The 26,503-nt window shown below is 46.0% G+C and overlaps 1 protein-coding gene across 1 annotated transcript in view; it reads left to right on the plus strand.

Moving 5' to 3' along the window:
• The window catches only part of LOC141980414 (scavenger receptor cysteine-rich domain-containing protein DMBT1-like), a 111,958-nt gene that overhangs the window by 24,263 nt on the left and 61,192 nt on the right, over window positions 1-26,503 (plus strand). Inside the window, 1 exon segment of the mRNA XM_074941647.1 lies at window positions 26,222-26,280. Coding sequence (XP_074797748.1) covers window positions 26,222-26,280 — 59 coding nt within the window.

A 26,503-nucleotide genomic window follows, 5' to 3' on the forward strand; every position in this document is an offset into this window, starting at 1 on the left:
TGGGATTCTTCCGTCCTAACTGCAGGACTCTGCACTTGTCCTTGTTGAACCTCATCAGATTTCTTTTGGCCCAATCCAAATATTGCAGGACTACTAACTAGTCTGTAACCTATCATTTAAGTCAGCTTCTCTACCAGATGACTGGAGGATAACTAATTTAATGCCAATTTTTAAAAAGGGCTCCAGAGGTGTTCCCACCAATTACAGGCCTGTAAGTCTGACTTCAGTACTGGGCAAACTGGTTGAAACTATAATAAAGAACAATATTGTCAGACATATAAATGAACATAATTTGTTGGGGAAGAGTCAACATGGTTTTAGTAAAGGGAACTCATGCCAAACCAATCTACTAGAATTCTTTGAGGGGGTCAACAAGCATGTGGACAGTGGGGATCCAGTGGATATAGTTTTCAGAGTAGCAGCCGTGTTAGTCTGTATTCACAAAAAGAAAAGGAGTACTTGTGGCACCTTAGAGACGAACAAATTTATTTGAGCATAAGCTTTTGTGAGCTACATGCATCCGATGAAGTAAGCTGTAGCTCACAAAAGCTTATGCTCAAATAAATTTGTTAGTCTCTAAGGTGCCACAAATACTCCTTTTCTTTTAGTGGATATAGTGTACTTAGATTTTCAGAAAGCCTTTGACAAGATCCCTCACCAAAGGCTCTTAAGCAAAATAAGCTGTCATGGGATAAGAGGGAAGGTGCTCTCATGGATTGGTAACTGGTTAAAAGTTAGGAAACAAAGGGTAGGAATAAAATGGTCAGTTTTCAGAATGGAGAGAGGTAAATAGTTGTGTCCCCCAGGGGTCTGTCCTGGGACCAGTCCTATTCAACATATTCCTAAATGATCTGGAAAAAGGGGTAATCAGTGAGGTGGCAATATTTGCAGATGATACAAAATTACTAAAGATAGTTAAAACCCAGGCAGACTGCGAAGAACTACAAAAGGATCTCTCAAAACTAGCTGACTGCACAACAAAATGGCAGTGTAGTGGGGCAGTGTCATAAATATAAAGGGAAGGGTAAACACCTTTAAAATCCCTCCTGGCCAGAGGAAAAACCCTTTCACCTGTAAAGGGTTAAGAAGCTAGGATATCCCGCTGGCACCTGACCACAATGACCAATGAGGAGACAAGATACTTTCAAAGTTGGAGGGGGGAAGAAACAAAGGGTCTGGGTCTGTCTGGGTGATGCTTTTGCCGGGGACAGAACAGGAATGGAGTCTTAGACCTTAGTGAGTAATCTAGCTAGATATGCGTTAGATTATGATTTCTTTAAATGGCTGAGAAAATAAGCTGTGCTGAATGGAATGGATATTCCTGTCTTTGTGTCTTTTTGTAACTTAAGGTTTTGCCTACAGGGATTCTCTATGTTTTGAATCTAGTTACCCTGTAAGGTATTTACCATCCTGATTTTACAGAGGTGATTCTTTTTACTTTTTCTTCTATTAAAATTCTTCTTTTAAGAAACTGAATTTTTTTTCATTGTTCTTAAGATCCAAGGGTTTGGGTCTGTGGTCACCTATGCAAATTGGTGAGGATATTTTTCAAACATTCCCGAGAAAAGGGGGGGGTAAGATTTGGGAGGATTTTGGGGGGAAAGACGTTTCCAAACGAACTCTTTCCCAGTAACCGGTGTTAGACATTTGGTGGTGGCAGCGAAAGTCCAAGGGCAAAGGGTAAAATAGTTTGTACCTTGAGGAAGTTTTAACCTAAGCTGGTAAAAGTAAGCTTAGGAGGTTTTCATGCAGGTCCCCACATCTGTACCCTAGCATTCAGAGTGGGGAAGGAACCTTGACAGGCGGTCACCCCGCTCTGGTTTGGAAGAGGTTAAAAACAGCCGTGGAAAAGGGCTGCCCCAGGAAGCCAATCACGAACGGGCTTGAGGTAGCCAATCAGGACCTGGCCAGGCCAGTGATGAGAGAACTGGCTCTGTGGATATGGGGAAATTGGTGCATGTGACATATCTTGACTTTAGCAAAGCTTTTGACACAGTCTCCCACAACATTCTTGCCAGCAAGTTAAAGAAGTATGGATTGGATGAATGGACTATAAGGTGGATAGAAAGCTGGCTAGTTTGTCAGGCTCAACGGGTAGTGAACAATGGCTCCATGTCTAGTTGGCAGACGGTATCAAGCAGAGTGCCCCAGGGGTCGGTCCTGGGGAAGGTTTTGTTCAACATCTTTATTAATGATCTTGATAATGGGATGAATTGCACCCTCAGCAAGTTCACAGATGACACTAAGCTGGGGGGAGAGGTAGACAGGCTGGAGGGTAGGGATAGAGTCCAGAGTAAACTAGACAAATTGGAGGATTGGGCCAAAAGAAATCTGATGAGTTTCAACAAGGACAAGTGCAGAGTCCTGCACTTAGGAAAGAAGAATCCCATGCATCGCTACAAGCTGGGGACCGACTGGCTAAGCAGGAGTTCTGCAGAAAAAGACCTGGGGATTACAGTGAATGAGAAGCTGGATATGAGTTAGCAGTGTGCCCTTGTTGCCAAGAAGGCCAACGGCTGGGGTATTGGGCTGTATTAGTAGGCGCATTGCCAGCCGATCAAGGGAAATGATTATTCCCCTTTATGTGGTGAGGCCACACCTGGAGTATTGTGTCCAGTTTTGGTCCCCCCACTACAGAAGGGATGTGGAAAGATTGGAAAGAGTCCAGCGGAGGGCAACAAAAATGATTAGGGGGCTGGGGCACATGACGTATGAGGAGAGGCTGAGGGAACTGGGCTTATTTAGTTTGCAGAAGAGAAGAGTGAGGGGGGATTTGATAGCAGCCTTCAACTATCTGAAGGGGGGTTTCAAAGAGAACGGAGTTTGGCTGTTCTCAGTGGTGGCAGATGACAGAACAAGAAGCAATGGTCTCAGGTTGCAGTGGGGAAGGTCTAGGTTGGATATTAGGAAACACTATTTCATTAGCAGGTGGTGAAGCACTGGAATGGGTTACCTAGGGAAGTGGTGGAATCTCCATCCTTAGAGGTTTTTAAGGCCCATCTTGACAAAGCCCTGGCTGGGATGATTTAGTTGGGGTTGGTCCTGCTTTGAGCAGGGGATTGGACTAGATGACCTCCTGAGGTCTCTTCCAACCCTAATCTTCTATGATTCTAAGGGCTTCTGTGGAGAAGGAAGTCAGTCTTGCTCCAGCAGTGGAGCAAGAAGGACCTAGCTACCTCTTAGAGACAGGGGTACCTTGGACAGAGCAGTGCTGGGAAAGAGCAGGCTGAGCTGGGGAGCTCTGGCCTGGTGACCTCCCAGGGTGAGGCCTTGCAGCAAAGGCCTGAGGAGGTACCAAGGATGCAGCCAGGGCAGGAAAAAGCAGCCGGTCCTAACCCATTGCCAGTGATGAGTGGCCATTACAGACTGCAGTTTGCCCCTGAGATGATGACTGGCAGTAGCCACTGAGGCAAGGTGGGGATAGAGGGTTGGGGGTTCCCCTAGGAGGGGACACCCAGGGTGTGGGGACACTGCTGTGGGGCAGCACCCCAAGGGAAGGGGCACTGGGCTCCAGGAGGGAGGCAGGGCAGTGGGGAGAGTGGTCACTTTGGATAAGCTATTACCAGCAGGAGAGTGAGTTTGTGTGTGTGGTTTTTGGAGGCGGGTGAGGGGGTGAGAGAACCTGGATTTGTGCAGGAAATGGCCTACCTTGATTATCATACACATTGTGAAGAGAGTGGTCACTTTGGATGGGCTATTACCAGCAGGAGAGTGAGTTTGTGTGGGGGGGGGGCGGAGGGTGAGAAAACCTGGATTTGTGCTGGAAATGGCCCAACTTGATGATCACTTTAGATAAACTATTACCAGCAGGAGAGTGGGGTGGGAGGAGGTATTGCTTCATGGTCTCTGTGTATATAATGTCTTCTGCAATTTCCACAGTATGCATCCGATGAAGTGAGCTGTAGCTCACGAAAGCTCATACTCAAATAAATTGGTTAGTCTCTAAGGTGCCACAAGTACTCCTTTTCTTTCAGTTAACAGGGACTTGTCCAGCGCCCAGTGTACCACCTTTTTGGGAGCCTGAACCCCAGATAAATTCATTTTACTCTGTAGAAAGCTTATACAGGGTAAACTCATAAATATTTGCCCTCTTTATCACTGAAAGAGAGATTGCACAGCAATTTGCCCCCCTCCCTAGTAACAATCACTTACACTGGGTTTATTAATAAACAAAAGTGATTTTATTAAGTATAAAAAGTAGGATTTAAGTGGTTTTAAGTAATAGACAGAACAAAGTAAGTCACAAAGCAAAATAAAACAAAACACACAAGTGTAAGCCTAATACACTAAGAAACTGATTACATGTATCCTAATACACTAAGAAACTCATCCTCAAAGATGTTCCAATAAGCTTCTTTCACAGGCTAGACTCCTTCCTAGTCTGGGCCCAAGCCTTTCCCCTGGTTCAATCTTTGTTAGTTCCAGCAGACATCTTAGTTGGTAAACAGGGGCTTTTTCATGACTGGCAGGCCCCTTTGTCCTGCTCCACCCCCTTTTATATATTTGGCAGAAGTTTTGTGTCCCCATTTGACCCCCTCCCCAACTTCTGAATGGAAAGGTACAAGGTTTAAGATTGATTCCAGCATCAGGTGACATGGTCACATGTCTCTGTGAGACCCCAGTCTCCATTACCCATGGGCTGGCCCACACATACACAGGAAGGCTTTCAGGTAAACAAGGCCATTTGCTGCCAATTGTCCTGGTAAATGGGAGTGATCAAGTTCCTAATGGCCCATTAACGGCCCTCACCTGGTGTGACTACATCAGTAACACAAGTTCATACTTCATATTTCTAACTTCACATATAAGAATGATACATGCATACAGATAGGATGAACACATTCAGTAGATTATAACTTTTTCAATGATACGTTACGAGAGGTATTTTGCATAAAGCATATTCCAGTTATGTCATATTCATATTCATAAGCGTATTTTCATAAAGCATATGGAGTGCAACATCACAAATCCCACTATGTAAATCCATGGTATGCCCACACCTTGAATACTGCATGCCATTCTCGTCACCCCATCTCCAAAAAGATATATTAGACTGTGGAAACGTTCAGAGCATATTGACCTATCAAGTTATAGATCTTTTTCCATTTGGGGCACAAAATGAGATGTTAAGAGTGATCCCCTTCTGTAGGAATACAGGCCCACATTAGAGTTAGGTGAGCTATAGTTTTTAATTGAGTTGGGATATTAGCATGAGCCACAGGCCCAAAGCATGTAATAAAAAAGAATGATATCATGAGAAAGAAGTTATTGCGATAAACTTCAAAGTAGGGACCCTTCAAAATACTAGTGTTACCTTATTTAAGGTTTGGGCTGAAGTAATAGAAATAAAACATGGTTCCTTGGGTACCAGGTGCAGGAAATAACTGGCTATCTAAGAAACTGCTTTCACTGTTCCCAGCTAAATAATTGGTAATGACACCACTTATTTGCTCAAGAGTATAAAAAAATAATCTCTTAACAGGTTCGTTGTTAATAGCTACCTGACCAAGCTGGAGCTGACCCATATTGGTCAAAGCACTCCTGGGTTTATCCTCTTTGTAATTATCTTGATCAAATGCTTATCAATGTTTTGTTCCTGTGTGTGTAGTAAATTGCTTATTATTGAGGCTTTTTAGGCATGTTTAGAGCAATTGTATAAATACAGTTCAGCCTTTTGATTTAATAAAGGAGTTATGGTGAAATTAGTGTTATAGTAATACCCTGCATAAATAAGAAGAATTCTAACATCTTCCTTTCTCTAAAATCTTGCGGAACCTAGTTGAGCGAAGTTTCAGGCATTTCCCAGAGCATTGTAGTTGGTGTTGGTAATGTCAGCACAAAGCAGTTAGCAAACTTTGCATTCTTTACTGCTTTTGGAGAGGAAGCATTTTAATGAAGAGAATGTCCATGACTAGTGCACATTCACTTCCCATTTTTAGTTTGATTTTTGATCAAGTTCCCTTTGCCTTTTAGGGACAGTGACTCATACCAGGATTTCCTGGGCTTCCTTTTCTTTTTTCCTCATTTTGTGCACTTGAATAAATCTTTCTTTCCCAGCAACTGCCAGCTGCCAGGCAGGTAGCTTTCTGCAAAAAATGCAGCACTTTCAGTCATGCAGGGAGGGAACTAGAAGGCTAAAAGAGAAGCCTGCTGGTCTCAGGAGCTCACTCTCCCATTTCTCTCCACATTTGTCACTTGAGGACATAAACCTGGTCTTTTTCCAAGGCTCAGTTGCAATGAAACAGATGCGCAAACCCACCATACCTATAGTTATGCTAATGGGTGTTAAAGACAGAGACAGATAATTGCACCCTTAAAGCAATCAATTTTTAGAAGTTTTGTATTGTGATTTCGATGGTATTGAGGTGAATGAATTTAAGTTGGTAGTTCTAATATATTCACTTTTGCCTTTTAGCTATAAAAATCAGATGGACACTGGGCTCCTGCTGCTAACACTAAAGGAAGTCTCTAGGAAATAAATAAATAAATAAATACTAATTAATGCAGGGCAGCTGCAGAACTCCATGAGCAGCCAGATTAGGTTTCAGCACTTGCCAACTGACATCCTGCAAGATGGCATGTTTTGAAGATAATGGCTGGGAGGACAGAAACATTGGATACAATGTTAAACAGTATCGACAGCAAATGACTTAGGAATGAAAGTTAGATTGTTCCATTTTGCAGGACATCCTGCAATTTTGAACAAAATGGACCAAAACACAAAGAATTCAACATTTCTCACAAAACAAAATTCTGGGGGGAAAATCATTTTGGGTCAAGCAAAATGTTTCATTTTGCTAAAATCAAAACATTTTGCTCCAATTTAGACTTTAAAAAAACAGTATGAAATACAATTAATTGGTAAATGAAAAATTGAAATGTTCTAGTCCAAAAACGTCAAATGGGACCGTTGCTACAATATCGGTTATGCATGGCTAGCATTTGTCTACAGTGTTTTTTAATCGTGTAAAAAGAACGGAAAATTTGCACCGAGACAAATCAATGGTATCATCTTTGATTATAACAGCCAAAGCAGAGTCCCCACCATCAGCGATGTTCACAGCTCAGAAAAGGGTAACTGAAAAACTTCTACTACCTGCTATAATTGATAGACATGGGCCATACAGGAAATCTTAAGAACCTGTGTTTCCACGACTGGTCTTCGTGGTCCATGCATGACGCTCTCACGCCACCATAGGAGGAGCCGAAGAAATTCCTCTTTTCTGATGTAGCTGATGTGTGCGCGCCTGCGGGTGGCCCCCACACTGCTCTGTGGGTCAGAGGTTTCAGGAGTTCTTTGTTTTTTCCTGTTACTGACGCCAGCAGCTGAATCTATAAAGTTCCCTTCCACTTCTTTGTGGTCTCAGATGGAGAGAAGCCCTGGCCGGGAGTTTAGGTGCGACCTGTGCAGTGTCGGAGGGAGACGGGTCATGGTGATGATGAAGGGACTTCTCCCTCTTCAGTTGCTTTGGCTTCTCCTTTCTTTTCACTCCACCGCAGGTAAGTACCTGCTTTCGTTCACACATAGAATGAAGTGAGCTGTAGCTCACGAAAGCTTATGCTCAAATAAATTGGTTAGTCTCTAAGGTGCCACAAGTACTCCTTTTCTTTTTACATAGAACTTAGACAAACTGACCCTAAAGGGTTGTTGTAATAGGGGGTCCAATAGGTTTTAGTGATTTTTTTTTGCTTTCAGTCACCAGTGATGTAAAAAGTAAGAACTGTCATCTCATAGAAAGAAAATTAAACTAAAGTTGTGTCTGTCTCCTGTAGATAAGTACCAGAGAGAAAGTTTATATACCGGTACTTCAATAATTAGGGACTGTTCTCACTCAATAATCTGCATATTGTACAAAATATCTTGCTCCTGGAGCACTGTGAGCCCGGAGCTGTTTATTAGCAGACCCAATGACTCCAGAACTAATTACCACTCAAGTAAAAGCATTAGGGCCAGATTCTCTCCTCTGTACAAGACAGAAGAATGAGGCAGGCCTAGGGACTGCTCTGACTTAGACCACCTGGGAAATGGCACTCTGACTTAGAGCACCTGGGAAATGGCACTCTGACTTAGAGCACCTGGGAAATGGCAGTGCGTAGCTGTACTCCAGCAGGTCTCCTTCCATCCCCTAAATGCTCCCCACACCCAGAGTTGGTATAGGAACCAGGTACACTGGCTTTACACCAGCTGAGAGCTCTTCTTCTCTGGGAGAATTCTGTGCAGGGCAGTTAGCACCAGACTCTGGCCACTCTGCACTCCCCGAGTGACTGAAAAGGAGCAGCCTGGGGGAAGAGAGTCTGGCCTTAAAGGAGGGAGTCCTTTGGCTGGTTTTTCTCACTCCAACCCTCTCCCCCAACTGCCAAATTCTTCCTGTATGCCCCTCTCTGACCCACACTAAACCATCCTGTAGGAAACTTCCCAACCTCCTAGCCTGAGTCAAATGTCTGTCTTTTCACTTTGAAAATCTAGTTACCCTACTCTCTGGGCAATGACTGGGGAGGGAAAGGGGCAGCAGTGGGCGTGAGGGAGATCCACTGACTGCGTACAGGAAGGATGGGTGAGCAGGGAAGAGAGGTCATGCACGGCACTGATTAGGGGAGGGTGATGAGGGAAACGGGCAGGCTGGGGAATAGGGGAACCATTTGCAAGTGGAGCAGTTGCCCCCACCCCCAACTTTTCATATATGTCCCATAACGTCTTCCAGCGCCACCAAGCCTTTGCAGGACAGACTATCCTATATAAAGGTCTATAAGCTGACATAATTCCCACACCCCTTACTTTTTTCTGAAATGCCCCCTTGCTGGGGAGTTCTGTGAGAAGCAAGCGATTCAACAGCTGGTGGGGGTGGCTGATGCAGTGGGTAACTGCAGGTGCTCAGGTAAAGGGGAGGTTTGCTGGTTCCCAATGAGAATGTTTTACAGTGATTTGGAGGGAAAGGAAGGTACTTGGTGTCTGGAGGAATTGGATCTAGTGAAAGGTCTCTTGCGGGCTGCCAGAAAAATTGCTGTGTATCTTTCGGCTGTGACTATGCTCAATATGCAACAGCCCAGCTGGATGGTACAGGAGAAGATGAGTGGGATTCAGAAGGCAACAGCTTCCACCAGGGGCTGGCACCACTATGTTGTGTGATAGACACTTGACAAAATTACCATACTTAGTGACAGACATTGTGGGGGAGGTTTCAGAGTAGCAGCCGTCTTAGTCTGTATCTGTAAAAAGAAAAGAGTACTTGTGGCACCTTAGAGACTAACACATTTATTTGAGCATGAGCTTCCGTGAGCTACAGCTCACTTCATCGGATGCATACAGTGGAAAATATAGTGGGGAGATTTTATATACACAGAGAACATGAAACAATGGGTGTTACCGTACACACTGTAACCAGAGTGATCAGGAAAGGTGAGCTATTACCAGCAGGAGAGTGGAGGGGGGGGGGAACCTTTTGTAGCGATAATCAAGGTGGGCCATTTCCAGCACTTTACAAGAACAGTAGGAGGGGAAATAAACATGGGGAAACAGTTTTACTTTGTGTAATGACCCATCCACTCCCAGTCTCTATTCAAGCCTAAGTTAATTGTATCCAGTCTGCAAATTAATTCCAATTCAGCAATCTCTCATTGGAGTCTGTTTTTGAAGTTTTTTTGTTGAAGAATTGCCACTTTTAGGTCTGTAATCGAGAGATTGAGGTGTTCTCCAACTGGTTTTTGAATGTTATAATTCTTGATGTCTGATTGTGGGGGAGGTTGTCATTCAGTCTTTCAAATTTTTTTAAAATTACCACGGACCTCAATTTTTACCATGGACACTTGTGTCTGTGTACAGACACACTGCTGACCCCTGCCTTCCATCGTCTGATTATAGTGAGGGACATGACTGGGAGAGGGGAGATGAAGCCCACTCTGGGATTTGATTCATGATATTGACAGAGCCAGATGGGATAACTGACAACAATAAGGATGCTCTCTCTTGTAACCCTGTTCTGTATCTGTCTGAAGGTGCTGATATTCTGAGGCTGGTGGATGGAGGCAGCCCCTGTGCTGGGAGAGTGGAGGTTAAACACCAGGATCAGTGGGGTATGGTGTGTGATGATGATGAAACAGAGCGACAGTATCATTCAGTCATTTGTAAACAGCTGGTATGTGGATCTCCTGTTGCCACATCTGAAGCTTTAATTTTTGGAGAACATTCTGGACTGACTTGGCTGACAGAAGTTATTTGTCATGGTAACGAGTCAGCTCTCTGGGACTGCAAACATGGAGGATGGGAATTGAAATCTTGCCCTTATGCTGCTGGAGTGCTCTGTTCCGGTAAGAAATCAGCCATCCAACTCCCTCAGAGCAAAATGATGTGTATCCATGGGCAACGGGTAACATAGGCAAGGGAAGGCATTGCCTTTCCAAAAAACCAGGGGTGGCCCTGCCCATGCCCAGCAGGCCAGGAAGGCTGGGGCCATGGCGCGGATGCCAGGTTGCTCCAGGGGCTGGAGCCATTGACCGCTGGAGCCGCGGCATAGCTGCCCGGCTGCTCTGGGGGCTGCAGTGGATCTGGGGCTGCGCAGCTGCCGGGGCTGCCTGGCACTCTGGGGCTGCCTGGCACTCTGGGGGCCGATGGAGGGGGAGCTGGGACCACACGGCTGTCTGGTGCTGCTGGGGGAGCGGGAGGCGCTAGCCTTGGACAGGGGCTAGCGGCCATAATAGGATGGGGGTTGGGGTGGGGGGCTGGGGGTGCAGGACAGGGGCCAGTGGCCACAACGGGGGCTGGGTTCTGGTGGGTGAAGAAGGGGCATGGCCTTGGGCAGAAAGGGCGGGGCTGTGGCTTGCCTCCCCAAGCCAGCCATTCACCCACCGCCCATGTGTGTATCACATTTCTATGACCTGAGGAAGAAATGAATACAATCTGGATTAACTTCTGTATCTGTTGCCATTTATATCACTGGCTAATGAGGAAATCCTGGTGTAACTGCTGTGATTTGTAAAGGTTCTGAATTATGCAAATTCCAGTCTTGGCATGAAGGAGCCCATCATAAGAAGGCAGAGATTCCGAGGTAGACTCCTCCCTAGCCAAATGGTGGTTAATTCCTTTCAATATTGGTGATCTGATTGTTAGTGCATTCTTCTCTGAACTGTTATGTGGGTGTTTCAGGGATGGACAGCACAGCTCCTCTTACCACCACATGCTGGAGAAACAGCTTCACTCCATGCATTGTTTCCAAAGCAATGGCATACACAGCTATTTCATTCGCTTATGTCTTCTTGAGTCTTCTTGGCCAGTGGATTAGGTTTTCCTTCCTTCCCGTGACAAGTGGGCAGAGGTGTTTCAGAAATGGTAGAGCATTTTTCTTTGAACTTAAACACTCAAGAGCTCGATCCTTGTCCCATTAAAGTCAATAGCAAAATTCCCTCAGCCTTCAATTGGAGAAGAATCCAGCCCTAAAGCTGTATCCTCCGCTACTTCCACAATGAAGCCTTTTGTATAAAGAGTGAAATTTATTATTCTTTTCTAATCACCTCTATTAAGTCCTTCTATTGCATCTCACCTGATTCCTGTGGGAAACAAGTGGGTTTTTTTAAGCATTGTAGATATTACCTTTTCCATCAGTGTTACAAAAACTGTTCTTTCTCTCCACTGTCTTAACTAGCATTTATGTGAAAATAGTGCTTGGAAAATTTCCATATTTCTGTCCCTTCCCCTTCTCTTTAACCAGGAGATTGGTTTCTTTCTCTGCCTCTTCACCCTCTCCAAGCTGTACATTTGTTTTTAAATCTCTCATCTCCACTTCTCATTTTGTTTTGTTTTAATGCAACATAGTAAGAATTTTCAGTAGTTTGTACAGTCGAAATTAGAAGCTTCGGCAGCTAGAGATCAGCCCGCTTTTGGATATGCTTTGCATTTTCAAAAATAGGGTGTAAATGGCCCTAAAGGAGCCTGTGGGTTAGTTTCCTGAGGGGATTTAGGTGTTACGCCTAACTTTTAGGTGCCTCATCACCCAGCAGAATTCACAAAGACTGATTTTTAGGCACCCAGGCTCCCTGTACAATTCATCGGAAAAGTCAGATGCCCCAGAATGGGATTCACAACAGCCAGCAAGTTGAGTGAGAAGCTGCCTAAGCTAGCGAAGACGCTAAGGAGAGAGGTATGTCCTAAACCCTGTCCCTCAAAGGGAGTTAGGTGCCTAAGTCTGGGCTGGAGAAAGGTGGCAATCTCTGTTTGGGATTCACAGCTGTGAACCCTCTTCTGGAGTCAGTAGTGCGTGAGTAGCTCCACACACACAACAAGACTGGGGCCTTACATGTAACCTCTGGCCCAATGGTTAGGGCACTTACCTATGGAAGTAGGAGAGGCCTGGTTCAATTCCATTACTTGAGTGCCTGAAGTACAAAGTCATTTTCACTCCCTCTTTGGCCCCAGGCATATTTAATTATTTAACATACAGTGAGAGCTTCAACAGGATAGCCTGAGAGCCCTGACATGATACCCAAATGGTCAGGTTTCAGAGGGGTAGCCGTGTTAGTCTGTATCAGCGAGAACAACGAGGAGGACTTGTGGCACATTAGAGACTAACAAATTTATTTGGGCATAAACTTTCATGGGCTACAACCCACTTCTTCAGTTGCATGGAGTGGAAATTACAGTAGGCAGGTGTAAATATACTAACACATGAAAAGATGGGAGTTACCTGACCAAGTGGAAGACCAGTGCTAACGAGGCCAATTCAATCAGGGTGGATGTGGCCTACTCCCAACAGTTGACAAGAAAGCATGAATACCAAAAAGGGGGGAACTTACTTTTTGTAGTGAGCCAGCCACTCCCAGTCTCTATTCAGACCCAGCTTGATAGTGTCCAGTTTGAAAATGAATTCCAGCTCTGCAGTTTCTCATTGGAGTCTGTTTTTGAAGTTTTTTTTGTTGAAGAATGGCCACTTTTTAGTCTGTTACTGAGTGTCCAGGGGGACTGAAGTGCTCTCCTACTGGTTTTTGAATGTTTCTAGTCTTGATGTCTGATTTGTGTCCATTTATCCTTTTGAGTAGAGACAGTCCAGTTTGGCCAATGTACATGGCAGAGGGGCAAAGTATGTGGAGTTAAGCATGTTCTGAGCACACCTTCCAGGCCAGGCCTCCCAGATAAGATAGGCAGGGCCAGGTCTAGTTGGAGAATCCCACTGGGTGTTAGGCATGAGATAGGTATCCAGGCTTCTGCCTGAGGCAACAGTACACATGCGCTGAAGCAGCAACTTAGGTGCCCAGGGGCCTTTTACAGTGAAAATGCAGGGGCTTAGCTGGGAAGTTAGGTGCCTCAGGGGTAGATGGCTGCTGAGCAGGGATTCTGTCACTGCCAGTGGCACCTAAATGCTGGATTTAGACATCTAAAGTGGGATTTAAGCACCTAAGCTCTGTGACTCTGCTGCTGAGTGCCCAGCTGAGAACAGGCTAGGGATGAGAGGAGGGGCATAGCCACTCTTCCAGCATTTTTAAATGACACAGTAATTGGTAGCACAGTACATAACAGTAGGGACAGATCAGTCTCCACAGGGATGCAGAGCAATCTGGGTTGCTTGGTAAACTGGGCTTATCTGAACATGTTCACACTGCCAGAAAAAAGAATGGGCAGGACACCATTTGTGCAAAACCACAATTGTGAAAAAGGTTAAAGCCCATTGACTTCAATGGGACTTCGGTGCATAAGGTACCTTTTGTGAGCCTGGGCCCGAGGCATAGCGGTGAGTTACATAATTAATGCATGAAAATTGTCTAAACTACATGTGAATATGTATAATGGTACATGAAATGTGCATACTAATTGTAGGTCAAAACCAACATCTTGGATGTTAACCTGGAAGCCTAGTGCAGATCACAGACCACAGGATAAATGGAGTCATGAAAAGAAATGCTGCTAACAGGTTCCTGACATATTTAGGATATTTAGGATATAGCCCCAGGTAGAGTACATACAGTGACAAAGACACAGGTGACTATTGTAAGGTCCACATCAGAATTAAATTGTCTCAGCCTCCTAACTGTTTGTTTTAATTTACAAACAGAAACCTAACCTGCAGGTGCGGCTCCCTGATTCATTAGTAGCAGTAGTTAAGAGTTTAACCAAATCCCCAGCTTGGAAAACCAGTCAACGAATGGTCAGCACCGTCCCTGATCAAGAAGGGCAATATTCCTGTTGCTTTTCCATAACCAACCAGTATCACCTCAATAGTATCTGAACTGAGTCTTAGCCAGTTTTCCCGCATCCATGCCCCAGCACAATCACCCCTTCTGCCGGGGTCAGGTAAAATGGAGACAAAGCTCAGATCTCCTCACTAATCTGCTCAACAGCTTCAGGCATGCATTGAACAGAGGTGGCATGATGGGGCCCAGAGGGCAGAGTAGCAATTGACCCACATCACCCTCTAGGATCCCTCAGCAAGGTAGGAACAGAATGACCTGAGAGCAGTCCCATCCACCCCTACTATGATGTGTACGTGAGTCCATTTATCATGGTCAGTAGTATCAAAGGCAGATGACAGACATGTAATACCATTATGAATACCTGGTCTTCAGCCACTATTTCCCCCCCCACCACTGTTACTCACACCTTCTTGTCAACTGTTGGAAATGGGCCATCCTGATTATCACTACAAAAGGTGTTTTTTTTCTCCTGCTGATAACAGCTCAGCTTAACTGATCTCTCTCGTCATAGTGGGTATGGCGTTGGGTAACACCCATTTTTTCATGTTCTCTGTGTATATCTATATCTTCCTACTGTATTTTCCACTGCATGCATCCAATGAAATGGGTTTTAGCCCATGAAAGCTTATGCTCAAATAAATTTGTTAGTCTCTAAGGTGCCACAACTACTCCTCGTTCTTTTTGCTGATACAGACTAACGCGGTTACCACTCTGAAACCTGTCAGGGAGAGGTCATCCACCAGTGCCAACAGAACTGTTTGTGTCATACCGAGTCAATAACTAGATGGACAAAGGTAAAGGATCTGAGGGAGCTTGTCACTACCTTTTCAGAAATTTTGACTCGAAGTGCAAAATTTGATACGTGACCAGAGTTGTTAAGATTGTCAATATGAAGTATACTTACTTTTTGAAGAAGGTTGACCATATGCTTCTTTAAGAGAAACAGGCTACCTGGCCTCCTGTAAGGAAGTGTTGACAAAGTCCACACCAAAAAAGACCTAATGTTCCCCCACACATCTTCCCCTGGCAAGAAGGACATTGTTCTCAAGCACAAGTTGATATCTGAAGGGCTTCCAGTTTCTCAAGAATGATACCAGCTAAAACACAAGAAAATAAGTAGTTTGTCCCCTCAAGCACATACTCTCCTCATACAGGGGCAGATGACTGATCACATCCAAGAAATTTTACACATACCCACAATTCCTCATAGTAAGAGGTACTCAAATGAACAGCAAAAAGGAGGTAGCTTGGAATAACCAAGATACCCATCTCTCAAAGTAAATCTAAAGCCTGAGATTTTATGGATGCTCTAGGGAGGCAAAAAGCAATTTCTCTGCTACTTTCACATATATGGCATAAAAGATTTCAAAAAAATCTGTCATGAGGAATCAAATTGGAGCCAAGGTGACCTGTGAGGCCAAAAGTAGAAGAGAGTTCCTAGTGCCCACTCTATCAACACCTGAGGACAAATGAGTGTAAAATTCCATCAATCTGCTGACACAGTGGGCTGCTGAAGAACAATCCTGGCCCTCAGAGCCTTATGGAACTGTTGTGGTTCCATCCAAACAGTTACACTATCCCAACAGGAGAAGTGAATCCCCACCTAAAATTGAAGGACGCAATAAATATTTTAAATAATGCCAGGCATAATGACACCCCACCCTTAAACTTTCCCCACAATGAAAACTGACAGTTTTTTCCTGCTCTTTGCTTTCTGCCTCAGACAACGTCTGATTCATGGCAGAACTTTACCTTTCACCCCCTGACGTCTTTGTTTTCTTGATAGCCTCTTGAGAATGATTTTGGCAAAGGTTTTTGAAACTCCAAAGAAATTGTCAACTAGTTTTCCCTTATCTACTATACAGTAGACATTTAAAGAATTTGAATAGATAAATGAGACATGATTTTAATTTGCCAAAGCCATGTTGGGTAGTCATTGCCATGTCATATGACCACCTAAGTGTTTTATAAATCTGTTTTTAATTGGAAGGAACTGAGGGACTCACTGTGCTTCGGGTCTCCCTTCTTCAGTTGGTCCATTTATCTTCCCATTCTCTTCAGTCCATTCTCCCAGTTCTCCTCCTCTCATCCCTACCTCCTCCCTTACCAGTCCTTCAGTTCCCTCAACCCTAATACTAGTCTCTCTTGCCCCCCAGGCCTTCTTTCTAAATACTGTAGTTACCCTCCCACCAAGCCCCTCAGTTCTTACCCTTCCAGTCCCTCACATTTCCATCACACCCAAATCCATTAGTGTCTCACCACTAATTCCACAACTCTCTGCCTTATAGAATCATAGAATATCAAGGTTGGAAGGGATCTCAGGAGGTCATCTAGTCCAACCCCCTGCTCAAAGCAGGACCGATCCCCGACTAAATCATCCCAGCCAGGGCTTTGTCAAGCCTGACCTTAAAAACTTCTAGGGAAGGAGATTCCACCACCTCCCTAGGTAACGCATTCCAGTGTTTCACCACCCTCCTAGTGAAAAAGTTTTTCCTAATATCCAACCTAAATCTCCCCCACTGCAACTTGAGACCATTACTCCTTGTTCTGTCATCAGCTACCACTGAGAACAGTCTAGAGCCATCCTCTTTGGAACCCCCTTTCAGGTAGTTGAAAGCAGCGATCAAATCCCCCCTCATTCTTCTCTTCTGAAGACTAAACATCCCCAGTTCCCTCAGCCTCTCCTCATAAGTCATGTGTTCCAGTCCCCTAATCATTTTTGTTGCCCTCCGCTGGACTCTTTCCAATCTTTCCACATCCTTCTTGTAGTGTGGGGCCCAAAACTGGACACAGTACTCCAGATGAGGCCTCACCAATGTCGAATAGAGGGGAGCGATCATGTCTCCCGATCTGCTGGCAATGCCCCTACCTGTACATCCCAAAATGCCATTGGCCTTTTTGGCAACAAGGGCACACTGTTGACTCATATCCAGCTTCTCATCCACTGTAACCCCTAGGTCCTTTTCTGCAGAACTGCTGCCTAGCCATTCGGTCCCTAGTCTGTAGCGGTGCATTGGATTCTTCCGTCCTAAGTGCAGGACTCTGCACTTGTCCTTGTTGAACCTCATCAGATTTCTTTTGGCCCAATCCTCCAATTTGTCTAGGTCCCTGTGTATCCTATCCCTACCTCCAGCATATCTACCACTCCTCCCAGTTTAGTGTCATCTGCAAACTTGCTGAGGGTGCAATCCACACCATCCTCCAGATCATTTATGAAGATATTGAACAAAACTGGCCCCAGGACCGACCCCTGGGGCATTCCACTTGATACTGGCTGTCAACTGGACATGGAGCCATTGATCACTACCTGTTGAGCCCGACAATCTAGCCAGCTTTCTATCCAACTTATAGTCCATTCATCCAGCCCATACTTCTTTAACTTGCTGGCAAGAATACTGTGGGAGACCGTGTCAAAAGCTTTGCTAAAGTCAAGGAACAACACATCCACTGCTTTCCCTTCATCCACAGAGCCAGTTATCTCGTCATAGAAGGCAATTAGATTAGTCAGGCATGACTTGCCCTTGGTGAATCCATGCTGACTCTTTCTGATCACTTTCCTCTCCTCTAAGTGCTTCAGAATTGATTCCTTGAGGACCTGCTCCATGATTTTTCCAGGGACTGAGGTGAGGCTGACTGACCTGTAGTTCCCAGGATCCTCCTTCTTCCCTTTTTTAAAGATGGGCACTACATTAGCCTTTTTCCAGTCATCTGGGACCTCCCCCGATCGCCATGAGTTTTCAAAGATAATGGCCAATGGCTCTGCAATCACATCCGCCAACTCCTTTAGCACTCTCGGATGCAACGCATCCGGCCCCATGGACTTGTGCTCGTTCAGCTTTTCTAAATAGTCCCGAACCACTTCTTTCTCCACAGAGGGCTGGTCACCTCCTCCCCATGCTGTGCTGCCCAGTGCAGTAGTCTGGGAGCTGACCTTGTTCATGAAGACAGAGGCAAAATAAGCATTGAGTACATTAGCTTTTTCCACATCCTCTGTCACGAGGTTGCCTCCCTCATTCAGTAAGGGGTCCACACTTTCCTTGACATTCTTCTTGTTGCCAACATACCTGAAGAAACCCTTCTTGTTACTCTTAACATCTCTTGCCTTCCACCACTCCTCTCTGCCTCCTCCTTTGCCAGTCCCTCAGTTCCCTCTCCCCTTCTCAGTCACCTCTCTCAGTTCAAACGCAAGCTGGTCTCCATATTGGAAGAGAAGGTTCAAGGTCTGGAGCAACAGGTGTCGACCCTGTGTTGCAAAAGAGAAACTGAAGATTTCCTGGACAGACGTCAGGATATGCTTCTACGGGCACAACGTTCTGAAGATTCAGAGCAAGCTGTGCAGCGGGGACAGGAGGATGGTGAAGAAATTTGGCAGCATGTGACCTCCAGAAGAAGAAAGGGGAGCGTCCATGTACCAGCAACGCAGATACAGGTAAGTAACCGTTTTCATTTCTCTCCACAGGCACTAATGCGGAGAGTGGACTAGAGGATACATCTGAGGGAAGGGAACAGAAGGAGACTCCTCTGATTGGAAGGCATGAGATGCACTGTCCTAGGGTTGGGGGTTCCACGACCACCGCTCCCAAGAGGAGGAGGTGGGTGGTGGTGGTCGGGGACTCTCTCCTCAGGGGGACTGAGTCATCTATCCGCCGCCCCGACCAGGGAAAACCGAGAAGTCTGCTGCTTGCCAGGAGCTAGGATTCACGATGTGACGGAGAGACTGCAGAGACTCATCAAGCCCTCAGATCACTACCCCTTCCTGCTTCTCCACGTGGGCTCCAATGATACTGCCAAGAATGACCTTGAGCGGATCACTGCAGAGTACGTGGCTCTGGGGAGAAGGATAAAAGGAGTTTGAGGTGCAAGTGGTCTTCTTGTCCATTCTCCCCGTGGAAGCAAAAAGGCCTGGGTAGAGACCGTCAAATCGTGGAAGTCAACGAATGGCTACGCAGGTGGTGTCGGAGAGAAGGCTTTGGATTCTTTGACCATGGGATGGTGTTCCAAGAAGGAGGAGTGCTAGGTAGAGACGGGCTCCACCTAACGAAGAGAGGGAAGAGCATCTTCGCAAGCAGGCTGGCTAACCTAGTGAGGAGGGCTTTAAACTAGGTTCACCAGGAGAAGGAGACCAAAGCCCTGAGGTAAGTGGGGAAGTGGGATACCAGGAGGAAGCACGAGCAGGAGCGCTCGAGAGGGCAGGGCTCCTGCCTCATACTGAGAAAGAGGGACGATCAGCGAGTTATCTCAAGTGCCTATACACAAATGCAAGAAGCCTGGGAAACAAGCAGGGAGAACTTGGGGGGAGGGATAGCTCAGTGGTTTGAGCATTGGCCTGCTAAACCCAGCGTTGTGAGTTCAATCATTGAGAGGGCCATTTAGGGATCTAATTGGGGGCTGGTCCTGCTTTGAGCAGGGGGTTGGACTAGATGACCTCCTGAGGTCCCTTCCAACCCTGATAGTCTATGATTCTATAAACTGGAAGTCCTGGCACAGTCAAGGAATTATGATATGATTGGAATAACAGAGACTTGGTGGGATAACTCACATGACTGGAGTACTGTCATGGATGGATATAAACTGTTCAGGAAGGACAGGCAGGGCAGAAAAGGTGGGGGAGTTGCACTGTATGTAAGGGAGCAGTATGACAGCTCAGAGCTCAAGTATGAAACTGCAGAAAAACCTGAGTGTCTCTGGATTAAGTTTAGAAGTGTGAGCAACAAGGGTGATGTCGTGGTAAGAGTCTGCTATAGACCACCAGACCAGGGGGATGAGGTGTATGAGGCTTTCTTCCAGCAACTCATGGAAGTTACTAGATCGCAGGCCCTGGTTCTCATAGGAGACTTCAGTCACCCTGATATCTGCTGGGAGAGCAATACAGCGGTGCACAGACAATCCAGGAAGTTTTTGGAAAGTGTAGGGGACAATTTCCTGGTGCAAGTGCTGGAGGAACCAACTAGGGGCAGAGCTCTTCTTGACCTGCTGCTCACAAACCGGGAAGAATTAGTAGGGGAAGCAAAAGTGGATGGGAACCTGGGAGGCAGTGACCATGAGATGGTCGAGTTCAGGCTCCTGACACAGGGAAGAAAGGAGAGCAGCAGAATACGGACCCTGGACTACAGAAAAGCAGACTTTGACTCCCTCAGGGAACTGATGGGCAGGATCCCCTGGGAGAATAACATGAGGGGGAAAGGAGTCCAGGAGAGCTGGCTGTATTTTAAAGAATCCTTATTGAGGTTACAGGGACAAACCATCCCGTTGTGTAGAAAGAATAGTAAATATGGCAGGCGACCAGCTTGGCTTCACAGTGAAATCCTTGCTGATCTTGAACACAAAAAAGAAGCTTACAAGAAGTGGAAGATTGGACAAATGACCAGGGAAGAGTATAAAAATATTGCTTGGGCATGCAGGAGTGAAATCAGGAAGGCCAAATCACACCTGGAGTTGCAGCTAGCAAGAGATGTTAAGAGTAACAAGAAGGGTTTCTTCAGGTATGTTAGCAACAAGAAGAAAGTCAAGGAAAGTGTGGGCCCCTTACTGAATGAGGGAGGCAACCTAGTGACAGAGGATATGGAAAAAGCTAATGTACTCAATGCTTTTTTTGCCTCTGTCTTCACGAACAAGGTCAGCTCCCAGACTATTGCACTGGGCAGCACAGCGTGGGGAGGAGGTGACCAGCCCTCTGTGGAGAAAGAAGTGGTTCGGGACAATTTAGAAAAGCTGGACGAGCACAAGTCCATGGGGCCGGATGCACTGCATCCGAGAGTGCTAAAGGAGTTGGCGGATGTGATTGCAGAGCCATTGGCCATTATCTTTGAAAACTCATGGCGATCGGGGGAAGTCCCAGACGACTGGAAAAAGGCTAATGTAGTGCCCATCTTTAAAAAAGGGAAGGAGGAGGATCCTGGGAACTACAGGCCAGTCAGCCTCACCTCAGTCCCTGGAAAAATCATGGAGCAGGTCCTCAAGGAATCAATTCTGAAGCACTTAGAGGAGAGGAAAGTGATCAGGAAGAGTCAGCATGGATTCACCAAGGGCAAATCATGCCTGACTAATCTAATTGCCTTCTATGACGAGATAACTGGCTCTGTGGATGAGGGGAAAGCGGTGGACGTGTTGTTCTTTGACTTTAGCAAAGCTTTTGACACTGTCTCCCACAGTATTCTTGCCAGCAAGTTAAAGAAGTATGGGCTGGATGAAAGGACTGTAAGGTGGATAGAAAGTTGGCTAGATTATCAGGCTCAACGGGTAGTGATCAATGGCTCCATGTCTAGTTGGCAGCCGGGATCAAGTGGAGTGCCCCAAGGGTCGGTCCTCGTGCCGGTTTTGTTCAATATCTCCATTAATGATCTGGAGGATGGTGTGGATTGCACCCTCAGCAAGTTTGCAGATGACACTAAACTGGGAGGAGAGGTAGATCCGCCGGAGGGTAGGGATAGGATACAGAGGGACCTAGACAAATTGGAGGATTGGGCCAAAAGAAATCTGATGAGGTTCAACAAGGTCAAGTGCACTTAGGACGGAAGAATCCAATGCACCACTACAGACTAGGGACCGAATGGCTAGGCAGCAGTTCTGCAGAAAAGGACCTAGGAGTTATAGTGGACGAGAAGCTGGATATGAGTCAACGGTGTGCCCTTGTTGCCAAGAAGGCCAATGGCATTTTGGGATGTATACGTAGGGGCATTGCCAGCAGATCGAGGGACGTGATCGTTCCCCTCTATTCAACATTGGTGAGGCCTCATCTGGAGTACTGTGTCCAGTTTTGGGTCCCACACTACAAGAAGGATGTGGAAAAACTGGAAAGAGTCCAGCGGAGGGCAACAAAAATGATTAGGGGGCAGAAACACATGACTTATGAGAAGAGGCTGAGGGAACTGGAATTGTTTAGTCTGCGGAAGAGGAGAATGAGGTGGGATTTGATAGCTGCTTTCAACTACCTGAAAGGGGGTTCCAAAGAGGATGGATCTAGACTGTTCTCAGTGGTAGCTGATGACATTACAAGGAGTAATGGTCTCAAGTTGCAGTGGGGGAGGTTTAGGTTGGATATTAGGAAAAACTTTTTCACTAGGAGGGTGGTGAAGCACTGGAATGCGTTCCCTAGGGAGATGGTGGAATCTCCTTCCTTAGATATTTTTAAGGTCAGGCTTGACAAAGCCCTGGCTGGGATGATTTAGTTGGGGATTGGTCCTGCTTTGAGCAGGGGGCTGGACTAGATGACCTCCTGGGGTCCCTTCCAACCCTGATATTCTATGATTCTATGATCTCCATGAAGCTCTCCTCGAGGTACTCTGAAAGCGTTTGCAGAAGGTTTCTGGGGAAGGCTGCCTTATTCCGTCCTCCATGGTAGGACACTTTACCACGCCAAGCCAGTAGTCTGGAATCATTGCAGCACAAAGCATAGTAGCAAAGGGTCCTGGCTTTTGGCCGCATTCCTGCAGCATGCACTCCTTATCTTGCTGTCTTAACCTCAGGAGACTGATATTGCTCATGGTCACCTGGTTGACATAGGGGAAGTTTAATAAGGGAAGAGTAATTCCCTCTGTGTGCTGATCCCCGATACATTATGACCCCAGGTATGCTGGGCTGTTTGCACTTGGCTAAAAGGGATTGCCCCGGAGAACAGCCAAGCTCTGTGTGTGTGGGGGGGGGCGGGGGGACATGCCGACAGTGCATGTTGTGAACATCCACCCCAAAACCGCAGCCCCTCCTTTTCAACTGCAAACACAAGAAGCATTGGTTGCTATGGGGAAGGAGGGCTCTGCAGTTTGCAACCATTCCCACATGTTATCAATGCTGAAGCAAAAAACCTCACCTACCCTTTTGCTTACCATGGCTGCCTGCAAATCAAATTCTGTTGCTCAGCCATGTGTGTTGTGTCACCATACTGGTAGGCGCTCAATTTAAAAGGCAAAATGTGACCTGGTACCTAAAACAGATGTGCTGTCTGCTGTGAAGTGCTTCATTCTCTGTAAAAGAGATTCCCTTTTGTTCTCAACAATGTATCTTCACAATGTATCTTCTGTAAAGTCTACCCTTGCTCTTTCCCCCCTGCAGCTGAAAATGTGTCTATACTCCCCGCATCAACTCCGTCCCTGAGGTTATCGCAGATTAGAAGGCGAAAAAAAACGCACTCATGATGACATGTTTGCAGAGCTCATGCAGTCCTCCCACACCGATAGGGCACAGCTGACTGCATGGAGTCATTCGGTGGCAGAGGCCAGGAAAGCAAACAGTGAGCGTGATTGGAACACGCGGGAGGAGATGCTGAGGCTAATGGGGGAGCAAACGGACATGATGAGGTGTCTGGTGGAGCTGCAGGAAAGGCAGCTAAACTACAGAGCCCCGCTGCAGCCATTGTTGAACTACCTAACCTCCTCACCAAGTTCAGTATCCTCCTCACCCAGATGTCCAAGAACGTGGGGGAGGCTCCAGGCACCCTGTCACTCAACTCCAGGGGATGATTCGAGCAGCAGAAGGCTGTCATTCAAACAGCTTTGATTTATCTATGTGGCTACAATAAGCTGTGTGACCTTATCTTTGCCTCTTTCCCCGCCATGTTATCAGACCCTTTGTACACCCGGGCTTCCTTTACTATTCAGCGGTGCCTGTGATAGCAGGTTTTTTTATGAACTTTATTATGAGCTGTGGTCAGAGCAGGGTCTGGTTTACAGGGAAGTACATTCAGTGAAGGAGGTGGCTTTGCATCAATGGCAAACACACATATCACACAATTGCCTGAAAAAACCCTGGTTTTCAAAGCCCCTCTGATGCGCAGCATGCCTCGATGTGCTCTTCTAATTGCCTTGGTATCTGGCTGCTCAAAATTGGCCACCAGGTGATCTGTCTCGGCCCCCCATTCTGCCAGAAACGTCTCCCCCTTACTCTCACAGATATTGTGGAGCACACAGCAAGCAGCCATAACAATGGGAATATTGCTTTCGCTGAGGTCTAACCTACTCAGTAAACTGCGCCAGCGCCCCTTTAGAAGGCCAAAGGCACATTCTACCACCATTCTGCACTTTCTCAGCCTATACTTGAACTGCTCCTTACTACTGTCCAGGCTGCCTGTGTACAGCTTCATGAGCCATGGGAGCAAGGGGTAGGCTGGGTCCCCAAGGATAACTATTGGCATTTCAATGTCACCAATGGTTATTTTCCAGTTTGGGAAGAAAATACTTTCTTGCAGCTTTCCGAAGAGACCGGAGTGCCTAAAGATACGTGCATCATGCACCTTTCCTGACCATCCCACATTGATGTCGGTGAAATGGCCCTTGTGATCCACCAGTGCTTGCAGCACCATTGAGAAGTACCCCTTGTGGTTTATGTACTGTTTGGCAAGGTGCTCCGGTGCCAAGATAGGGATATGGGTTCCGTCTGTCGTCCCACCACAGTTAGGGAACCCCATTGCAGCAAAGCCATCCGCTATGCCCTGCACATTTCTCAGAGTCACTACCCTTGTTAGCAGAAGGTCAGTGATTGCACTGGCTACTTGGATCACAGCAGCCCCCACAGTAGATTTGCCCACTCCGAATTGATTCCTGACTGACCGGTAGCTGTCAGGCGTTGCAAGTTCCACATGGCTATCGCCACACGCTTTTCAACTGTCAGGGCTGGTCTCATCATGGTATTCCTGCACTTCCAGGTGGGGGCAAGCAACTCACAAAGTTCCATGAAAGTGGCGTTACGCATGCGAAAGTTTTGCAGCCACAGGTCATTGTCCCAGACCTGCAATACTATGCGGTCCCACCAGTCTGTGCTTGTTTCCCGGGCCCAGAATTTGTGTTCCACTGTATCAACCAGCCCCATTGCCGCCATGATATGCCAGTTGCCACATCCCATGCCTTCAGGCACATCTGTCTGCATGTTCTCCTCACAGTCTTCCTCACTCTGGCGGCTTCTTGCTAGACTTTGCACGTAGTGCAGGATAATGCATGAGGTGTTTGCAATGCTCGCAACGCAGTGTACAGCGGAGCGGGATCCATGCTTGCCAAGCTCTGGCATCTGCATGGATAACCCAAGGAAAAAGGCATGAATTGATTGTTTGCTGTTGTTTTCAAGGGGGGAAGGAGGGATGCGAGACAGACAACATGTATCCAAAACCATCCGCAACAATGTTTTTGCCCCATCAGGCATTGGGAGCTTAACCCAGAATTCCAATGGGCAGCGGGGACTGTGCATAGCTACCCACAGTGCATCGCTCCGTGAGTTGATGCTAGCCATGGTATTGAGGATGCACTTCACTGACCTAATGCACTTAGTGGGGACATGCACCATCGATTTTATAAAAATCGGTTGCTAAAGATCATCTTCTATAAAATCGACCTAATTTCATAGTGTAGACATGCCCATAGGTGCCTAACGTTAGTCTCCTAAATCCATATTAACACATCTAAGTAAGAGCATTTATTTGGGTACCTAAATATAAATTTATAAGTCAAAATTTAGGTACTTATATCTGAAAATCCTGACCTGTGTCTTTCAAGCATAACCTGACTTTAAAAATGTTTGTGCATAGTGTCTGTGTGTGAATTCAAAGTGAAGAATGCACGGTAATAAAACAGTAATTAACAAAAATAATGGATTAGTTTAAAGACACTGGTAACAACTGTGTTTTTTAAATGATGTTGTCTAACTCTGCATTTTAAGCATATAAGACACTGTATCATTGAAACATACTCACTGTGTTGTCTTATGGTTTCCAGTGAAAATATTTGAAAGTAATATTTCTCCAGATCAAGGTGTATAAGATGCTGCAGAATGTCAGTGTCTCACTTGCTGGCTTTATTGATTCTCTAGGCCATATTAAATCCCGGCTGGTTGGAGGGGACAGTATCTGCTCAGGACGTGTTGAGATAGAACATGGAGAAACATGGGTTACAGTCTGTGATGCTGACTTCGATCTCAAAGCTGCCAGTGTTATCTGTAGTGAATTAAACTGTGGAGCAGTGGTATCTATCCTGGGAGGAGCTCACTTTAAAGAAGGAGATGGGCCAATCTGGAATGAAACACTTCAGTGTGCAGGGAATGAGTCATAACTCTTCTATTGTCCCAGGGTATCGTATTTGAATGAGACATGCTCACATGCAAATGATGTCAGCATTGTGTGCTCAGGTAAGAATTAAAGTGATGACTCTAAAATACCAGAGATGGTTGATCTAGACTCATGGTATAACAATAAAATGTCTTTACTGCAGGGAGCTCAGATCACTGGGTTGGTATTCAATTGTTTCAAACAAAAAATACCAAAACATTTGTCATGACAATAAAAGAATCAGCCCCCTTCTTGACCCAGTTTCATTTTCTTCAAATATTTGTTATTCAAAGAGATCCTATC

Source organism: Natator depressus, unplaced genomic scaffold (assembly GCF_965152275.1).
Source record: "Natator depressus isolate rNatDep1 unplaced genomic scaffold, rNatDep2.hap1 scaffold_35, whole genome shotgun sequence".
NCBI classification, from domain to species: Eukaryota; Metazoa; Chordata; order Testudines; family Cheloniidae; genus Natator; species Natator depressus.